Source organism: Pinus tabuliformis, chromosome X (genome assembly GCF_031772625.1).
Source record: "Pinus tabuliformis cultivar Carrire ecotype Pingquan chromosome X, CPIR1, whole genome shotgun sequence".
NCBI lineage: Eukaryota > Viridiplantae > Streptophyta > Pinopsida > Pinales > Pinaceae > Pinus > Pinus tabuliformis.
In genome coordinates this window covers 1,082,935,746-1,082,945,417 of record NC_142308.1, presented here as the reverse complement: position 1 = coordinate 1,082,945,417, position 9,672 = coordinate 1,082,935,746, and the positions used below count along the sequence as shown (strand labels likewise).

Genomic DNA, 9,672 nt, shown 5'->3' with positions numbered 1-9,672 from the left:
AAGCATAAAATACTTTCCAACCCCCTAAAGTTCATTTCTTTTTACAACCATTCTAGCTTAGATTTTTGTTGAAGTCAATTCCGAGGTATGTGTAATCCGCAACTTTTTCCAGAATATTGCCTTCAAAATTATGTTTTCTTTTCTTAGAAAAAACCACTACTTTCTTTTGCATTCCCACTTCTACAAAATGCTCAAAGATAGTAAATGGTATTAGTAAGTGGTATTGCATACAAAAGAAGCCTTATAAATCAAATGGGCCAAGGTACAAATAAATCAAATATTAACATCGAAATATTTCGAAGTATGCACCAACGCTAGGGTCGCCACAGGTGCGCTGAGGCCACTGCAAGTGATGGGTGGCGTGGATGTTTATCGGGCTACAACAGAAGAGGCGAAAATGCCTCCTCGATCATGGCTTGCTCCCTCGAGACTTGATTTCAATTCCCTGTTGACGCTTATTGCCAGGAATGACTGCAATACTTCACTCAACGGGAATGCTGACAGGGACCTGTGTTCTAATTGGAGTTGGAAGTGGGAGCGAATTGATTTCGAAACATCATCAATTCAATGCCCAAAGGCTCTAAACACATTGCTGGGAAGAAGATTTAGTGGTCTGAGTCCCTTGGGCATTCAACCTCGGCCCTGTTCCTCTCCCTCCCATGGCTGTACTTGTAATTCCCATTCTCATGCCAAGGCTAATGATGACAGCGACCATGCACTGGATGCCATTCAGTCTTCCTTGTCACCGTCAACGGCAATACCAGAAACTCCCTCATTGACGGAGCAAAATGAAGTTGGGGATTTGAATAATTTAAGGGAAAATGTTGAAGATGAAGAGCTTGAAGAGGGACAAATTCCCGGGGAAATGGCAGAGGAAGAGTTCGAAGATTTAACTAACAATGAGCGCGGGCAGGTACCGGACGTATCTCAAAGCAAAGTCCATTATGTTGGCTATGATTATGGTGTTGCGCTACAGAATTCAATAATTGTCCCACACAAAACCGCAATGCCGAAGATTTCAGAAGTTAAAAAGAAGCCCTCAAAGTCGAAAAAACGGCGACAGAATAGGAAGGAAAAAATAACAAAGAATGCCAAAGGGATTGATCAGCTTCCGCAAAAGAAAAAGTCTGGAGATTCGAAGGAAACATTGAAAACTTTGGAAACAGTAGACGAAAAATTAACTCAAGAACCGGTCCAACCAAATGTAGAAAATGAAGAAAACCGTACAGCTAAAGAGGTAGGCACATCTCTACCAAATTGTCAGTATTATTATTATTTTTCCGGCTTTCGTTAATATCTTTTTCTAGATTTGTTTTATAACTAAAGATTGTAGGCTTCTTGGAAGGATTTTAGATGCTAAACTCAAAAGCAAATATACTCGCAGAAGATTTAGTGGTCGGAATTTTTTTCCGAAGAGAAAATCGTAATTTCCATTAATATTTGAAAATTATCATTAATATTTGAAAATTACAAAAATATTTGAAAATTACATATCATAGATTCTTGAAGAAGCATATGCTGCAAGTTGGGGCGAACCACCATTCAGATGTTCATGTAAAAAAAACCCCGTTGGGTATTACCATTAATATTTGAAAATTTATTACATATCGTAGATTCTTGAAGAAGCATATGCTATAAGTTGTGGCAAACCACCATTCAGATGTTCATGTACAAAAAAACCCCATCGGGTATGGTACACTGGTAGTATGTGCATAATTACATAACAAAGATAAATATATATATAAGACTGTTCTGTGAAAAAAGTACTGGTAGTGGCTCAAAAATCATGAAATCAGGCCCTGTCTGGCTCCTATATTCTGTGATCAATGTATGGATGATGGTTCAGACTCCATATCCTTCTATTCTCCATAGACCCCGAGGCTGGATCGCACCCTCCTTGGATAGCTGGTCGGAAATCTGGTTGCGCTTCCTGTAGATATGATAGATATGATGGATAGATATGGTGACAAACGATGGAGTCAAATTGGGATCTTAAAAACAGAGCATCATCCAATATATGCGTGAGTAATATATGCGTGAGTGTGTGTGCATGGTAGATAGATATGCTGTTGAACCAATTTATGATGATCTTGGAATCACCAAAAACTTGAAAGTGCCTATACTCTTTTTCTAAAGCAAAATGCAAAAGATGTCTGAGTGTGATCAATTCTGCAAAGTTATTGGTGTCATTGCCCAAACCCATCTGAATTTTAAAGAAGTGGTTCTCAGATAGGTGTAATAAAGCCCCCCACAGCCCTGTGCTTGGGCAGATCCACTAAAATAGGCCCTAGAAATGCTTTTGTCAATGACTTCAGGGGTAATGGATCGATGGGGTGCAGGTCTATCATCCTCAGGTATATTGGAGTAAATGGACAAGACATATGCTGAAGCCTGATTCCAGTGAGACACAATATCATTGAAAATGAATTTATTCCGAATCAGCCAGATAGCCCGGCAAACCAATAGCGGGAGATTTCTAACTTTATGAGGCTGGGCCGATGACCACCATGTTTGCCAGGCTTCTAGGATGGTATTCCCCTGCCATCTGAAGGTAATAGAGAGAGAGGAGAGGATCAGGGCCCAAAAATCCATGATGGTGGGGCAGTGGAGGAAGAGATGCTCAATGGATTCAGAGGCTTGACGACATAGGATGCACCAAGTAGGGCCATGGAAGGATCGCTTCATAAGGTTTTCACCCATGGGAGCTTTGTGGCGAAGTACAGTCCACATGAAAAGTCTGGTGGGGGGAGCTTTCAGTTTCCATAATAAACTCCACCACCAGTCAGAGATTGGTGGCTTATGTGCAGAGTATATAACAGGGTAGCCATCCTTGGGAGAGTAATGACCATGCTTGGCATGTGCCCAAATAAGTTCATCTTCACCTTCAAGAATCCTAACATGTGATTCAGTAAGTGCATTAGTGTAACTGTGCCAGTCAGGATGCCAATTGTCAGGAATGCCAAGATGTAATGCCGATTTCCAATTTCCAAGCCTGAGAAAAAATATTAGTATTTTCTGGGTCTGCAATTTGATCAAGATGGATAATACCAGCATTAGATAAAATTTAGTGATGTACATTGTTTGTTGGTTCAAGTGATATAGGGTTTTGTTAAGGTATTTAACTGCGAACAAAGTGGGATCAGTCTTACGATTAGGTAGCATATACACACATATTAAACCGCCAGCAGATTTTTATTCCTTTACACATGGAGCTTGAATTACCATGTTTTCCTGTTTTATCAGTTGATCATCTTTGTAAAATTTTAATTCGAATAAATGAGGCATCAGACAAATATATTTATTTATACTATTATTCTTCTGGGTAGATTGACTGATCCTATAGAGGACAAAGCTTAAAATACTAGTGACATTGTACTTTAAGCTATCATTTTTTTTCATTTTGTGATGTAGAAACTAGTAACATGTTTTCTCAAAATGCCAAGCTACACTACCTGAATTTAGCTCAAACCATTCCTGATTATCTGTAACAGATTTATAACATTGTACTTCTAATTGGTTTATTGGTTTGCTTCCACGACTCTAGAATTCTCTTGTACTTCCAGCTTATGCGATAAATAAAATAAAAGAAACCCTTTTTGATGTTCTTGTAAAATAGCTAAATACACATCGAGACAACTTAGCATGTCACTGATAGATGGTCATATCAAAGCTGTGTTAGGGAGATTCCTACTAGCCAAATCAATCTATGCTACACTAAAACTATGGTTGTCTGTGGATATTTTGTTTATATGGTATACAAAATGTTGGAAAAGCTACTTTTCCTTTTTTCCTTCTTTATATTTTGAATTTGATCTATCTATATTATCCATATCTATCTCGTCCTTTTTAATTTTTTAGTTCTTTCTGCTATTGTGTGAGTGCATTGGTTTGTTTGTCATTGGTTTTGGTTGTTTGCTATTGCTATTGTCATTGTTGTTTTCAAAATGGAACTCCAACTACTAACATATACCTTTCCATGAAAGGTTCTATTCTTTTCTTGGTACCATACTTTCTTTATAGCACTTATTTCTTATTGGGGACATATCCCTGCACGTTGGGGACATATCCACTGCCTTCTACAGTGTCACAATCAATGCCACAAATGATATTGGTGTTGTCACTGTGATCGGGAATGGATTTGGATTAAGGAATAGTTCTAAGACTTCGTATTTGCAAATTAATTGGGAAATTAGAAAAGATGATGCAATTTCAATTGGAATAAGACAAAGGAGGAAAAAAATGAGAATAAATGAAAAGGAAAAAAATAAAATAGGAGTGAATATGCCGAGGAATGGGAAATGAAAGGTCAGTCTATTGGTTTTCCCATTACCCTAGCTCTCCATATTTCTTCCTTTACTTTCTCTCTCAAAGGGCTTTTTTGCTTGCCATAGAGGAAGATGCACAGGGGAGCCATGAGTTGCATTGTAACTAAAGGTTGCAGAAATGAGAAGTGAGCTACCATTTGAAGCTGGTTTTCCCATTTGGGTTTCTAGGCCCATCAATGTTCATCTAGATTGCAGTTGATAGTGGAAAGAGATTTTCTGGGAACTCTCACATAAGGATTGAGCCTCTTTTCTTTATCATTTTATTGAGCCTTCATATGATATTCTTGGTAGCGGTGGTGTGCTCAACTTGAGTGTAGCAGCTTTTATATTGTGCACAATTTGATATTTTCTAGGCATATAGAACCAATGTCCTTGACTTCTACTTCATTGAACTAAAAGTGAGTCCTCACAATAATCTGTGTAATTTGTTCCCATTGTTGGCACTTGCCTTGGCCTTACAATGTCAACCAACAAACCCATCCTTACATGCCAATGAAGAAGGAGCAAGGAATTTGCACTTCAAATTCCATTGAGCTCACAAGCCCCGAAGATAAACATCATACAATAGGAGCAGAGTACAAGACTCTTGAAGCCACATTCGGAAGTAGGCTGTATGGAGTTATCAATGATTTACTTTGAGCAGAGTCTTGATTTCTATTGGCCTGATTGCTGTCGTGTTGTTAACAATTTGATGTGTGCAAGGTACACCCACGAATAGGCCATTGGGAAGATAGAGTTTAGTGTTGCATTGAGACTCCCTTGAAGAGCAGTTGCTGAGTAGCCTTGCAGTAAGATAAAGCTCTCTATATAAGACTGAGAATAGAGTCAAAGATTTTAATTCTGCATAGTATTTGTGTTGGTGAAGCAAGTGGGCTATATGTTCTTCAATTAAAGATCATATTGGTATTAGGGCAGTTGAATCCTTGACATAGTTCCCGAAACTTTGAAGACAGTGCAAACTCAAAATGGGTAAAGCAAACATAGAGAGGTTGGAAGACTTAAGGCCTGTCAATATTTAGTTTTAAGAAGAGAACAAATGTTTGAAAGAGAAGGTCCAAATGCATTACTTGAGTATGGCAGAGAGGAAGAAGAACCTGAAGACCTTTGCCAAACTGTTACCATTGCTAAAGAAGTGCCTAAGACACCTTTACTATGGTTATGGCTTATTAGGACAAGAGTAGATTCTAGCTTGTACACTTGGGAGAGAAGATCATATAGATGGATAGTTGGTAGGAGGATAGGCTCAACCAGATGAAGACTCGACTACAACAAGAGTTGGTTGAGAAGGAGGCGGCATTGGAAAATCTCCAAGAAGTTATCCAAGAAGATGTTGGAGATCCCATGCACCCTAGGTCAGGTTATGCCCTACCTAGGAACACAAATGCACTAGAGATGCCCAACTTTAAATAACTTTGCACAACGAAATATATCAACAAACATATCAATAACAATACACAATAATTTTGGCCCAAAACACGTTCCTTATTAGTTCATAATAAGAAAGCCATAGGGCTCCCGTACCAGGGATCAGGGTCACTTACTTTTAAAATTGGCAACTAGGGCCCAATTCCATGTGGGTCATCTTATTTATGGCAACTGATATTTTTCTTGGATCCCTCTCATCGAGAGGTGTAGGATTGATCTAAAGATGATTCGATACCGATAAATATTCATGGAGATATGAATTTATTTGTGTTATGGGACAATTCGTCAAGGTCGGTCAACAACCAAATAAACCTCTCATGTGCTCAACGTTTTAGTATAAATAGAGGTGCCTTGAAAGTCATTTGGACACACTCACAACTCTCTTGTGATCTCTTCCTCTCCATTCATTTGGGTTTTAATGGAAGGAAGAATCCCTAGGAGAATACACTGATCTAGGAGGTTTTTCCTAGCCCTAGACGAAGAAATCTATATGCTGCCCTCATCCACATTCATGGAGAAGAATCTTTGCTGTCCAAAAGGGAGGCTCTTATATTGCAGCAAGGGTAGGGTTCAACGCTGCTATGAAGAAGCCCTAACGCTTTCCTATGGAGAAGCCCTAACATAACCTATGAAGAGGTATACGCAGTCAAGAAGGGAAGCAATGTAAACGCAGCCTAGAAGAGGGTCTCTACCCTAGATGGATGCCCTAGAACCTTAACGCAGTCTATGGAAGAATGAAAGGTCTGAAATTGCCCTAACCGTAGCAAGAGAGGGAGGCTCTACGATAGTGTGGAGGAGGGCTGAGTTCCTCAATGGAGGCTGAGTTAATTGCTGGAGCAGTAGCTTGTTTTTCGGTCACTTAGGTGGAGGGCGTAAGGGCTAGTTGTGACTGCTGGGGTATAACAAGCCAACGTGTGGTTTAGGAATGTTGGAGAAGGGTGCTCGTAGCTTTGGGGCAGATGTTGCCGCTGATGTGTGAGGGCTGGTAGGACTGTCATTGATGCCCCAACCAATCTGTGACCTTATTGTGAAGGCTGTCCTAACAATTGTTAGAATGATCAGAGAATCCCCTAACACTGATCTAATGTAAGTGCAGCAGCATGATAGCAACAGCAAGCATGCACGGTACAGCAAGCATGCACATTGGGACAGCAAGCATGCAAGGTACAGCAAGCATACACATTGGGACAGAAAGCATGCAAGGTACAACAAGCATGCACATTGGGACAGCAAGCATGCAAGGTACAACAAGCATGCACATTGGGACAGCAAGCATGCAAGGTACAGAAAGCATGCACATTGGGACAACAAGCATGCAACGTACAGAAAGCATGCACATTGGGACATCAAGCATGCAAGGTACAGCAGGCATGCACATTGGGACAACAAGCATGCAAGGTACAGCAAGCATGCACATTGGGACAACAAGCATGCACATTGCGACAACAAGCATGCAAGGTATAGCAACAACAAGCACAATGGGACAACATGGCAAGCATAGTGCTGCAAGCACATAGGACAGTATGGCAACATGGCACAACAATGGCACATGATGCAGTACAGTGATGGGTACAGTCATGATTGGTGAAGCATGATGAGATGCAAGAGAACGATAGGTGAAAGAGTCACCTTGGAGAATCAGTTGAAGCAGCATGTCTTCAACTGATCTCCTGTGTCATCTTCTTAGAGATGATCTATGCTCTTATCTAGATAAGTCAAAGTGTTGACTTCTATTGTAAATGTACTATCTCTTTCTCTCTTTGCTGAACTATTGAAGAACATATAAGAAGAATTGATCAAGGGTTTCCCCACATTGGGGTTTGTCTTTGGCTAGCGCCACATCATGTGTCCTCTTGTCTTGGCTTGTTTTCTGCGAATTATATTTATGTTCTATCTGCAGCTTACTTTAATGTTGATGTGATTGCTAATCTGGAAAATATATTAAGCTAACTGTGAAAATTGAAATAAATTGCTCTAGCATAGAATATACCTAAAATTAACATGGTATTAGAGTTGAGGTGAAGACAAAGCCCAAGCAAGAGTGAAAGAGCAATCACCAAAGACAGTTGGGAAAGGACAAAAGGATCAATGGATTCCTCATCCCTTCTAATTCACCAAAGTCGAAGTCGAAGCAGAGAATATTATTAGAATGGCGTAGCGGAAGTTTCTGATGGTCTACCTGAAGATCACTTCTATGGGAAGTCCGGATCTAAGGGTGGAATGAAAGGCAAATGCCTTCGCTGAAATAAGTTCGGCCATTATGCGAAGGAGTGTTTGACTGCTAGGGACACATCACTTGATGATGATAACAATCATTCCAGGGACATCTTCAATGATCAGAGGAATGAACAGGTATTGCAGGTCATCAAGTACACGACTAACTCTTCAGAGAAAGCAAGGAACCCCTAGTATGAAGAATCAAATGTTGTTTCTGATAAGATAAAGAAGTGTTATCTTGTATTGGCCCTCTCCTTCAGATTCTTTGGGAATCTGGCTTATTGATTGTAGTGCTTCAAGGCACTCCATTGGATAGAAGGGTGCTCTCTCTCTAATTTGGTAGAGATGGAAACATTTGTGGGATTATAGTTGGAGCCAATGCCACCTATTCCAGAAAGGGTGTTACTCATCAATTGAATGAGGGTAACTCGATTCCTTTACAGAATCTCTTTTATGTTCCTGATCGCAAGAAGAACTTGGTGTCCATTTCAGCAATGGAAGTCAAAGGTTTCAGGGTGGCATTCATCGATGGAAAGGTACGTGTTTGAAAATAGAATTTTCAAAGATGCTTTTACTCATGGGTTCAGGGTTTGGCAATTTGTATCAAATTGCAGAAAGTCCATTGGGGACCATGTCAGTTGACACATAACACCGGAGGTCTGTGAGTCAGATGATGACAGGGATGCCTAAATTCAAAAGGAGCATGAAGGTACATGTCTGAGATGTACCGAAGGAAAATCTCACAAGGGGACCATTCCCCTCATGTAGCAAATCCACAAGTTTGGAACAACCCAAGGAGGTTTGAGATTCATGATTGGGAATCTCATGTGTGCAGGTGGAAGAAATCCCTCTATGGCTTGAAGCAAATCACCCCGGGTTTGATACGAGAGGATTGATAGCTGTCAGATGAAACTGAGATTCACTAAGAGTGAAGCCGATCCACACCATTGTTTGAAGGTTTTGGATGATAGACCTCTCATACCGGCACCTTCTAAGAATGACCTATTTCTGATAGGTGCAAACCCTCTCACTTGCAGAAGTAAGAGGGAGTTGGATTCCGGATGTGGAATGGTAAACTGCAAGCCTGTGACTACCTCGAGGATCTTAACTTTCAAAAGTTATATGGTGATGATGCCGAACCAGATTTGGGAAATGCCTCTGAGTTTCATAAACTCATTTGCATTGATGTTCTTGGTGAACTTCCGTCCGGATATATGTTTTGCAGTTAGCATGGTAAGCTTATATTTGGTTGAGCCTCACTGGATTGGTGCCAAGAATCTTCTGAGATATCTTCGGGGCACAATCTCTCATGGATTGAAACTGCCGAAAATATGAAACTGCATGATTATTCGAATGTTGACTGGGCAGGCATTGTGGAGGATCATTAGAGCACTTCTCAGTGCTGGTTCTCTTTGGATTCTGCTTCGATATCATGGATGAGCAGGAAGCAGAAGTCGGTTGCTATAAGCATAGCTGAGACCGAATACATAGCTACGAGTATGATCTCGTGTGAAGCTGCTTGGTTGCGGAAGCTCTTTAGTGAGCTGTTTGTACACATGATGAATACCACTGTGATTCTCTGTGACAACCGGGGGGGGATTCGATTGTTGAGGAATCCTGTATTCGATGATTGCTCTAGCAGATAGACATCAGATACTACCTTATCTGGGATATGGTAAATCGATGAGCGAGGAGGCTCCATCGC

General features: G+C 40.5%; 1 protein-coding gene across 2 annotated transcripts in view; it reads left to right on the top strand.

Moving 5' to 3' along the window:
• The first annotated feature begins 273 nt into the window (after positions 1-273).
• The window catches only part of LOC149143584 (uncharacterized), a 282,472-nt gene continuing 273,073 nt past the window's right edge, over positions 274-9,672 (top strand). For both annotated transcript variants that reach the window (XM_089449002.1, XM_089449000.1), the window contains exon 1: positions 274-1,237. In XM_089449002.1, the coding sequence (XP_089305128.1) occupies positions 353-1,237 (885 nt within the window). In that variant the 5' untranslated portion in view covers positions 274-352. The remainder of the gene's footprint in view (positions 1,238-9,672) is intronic.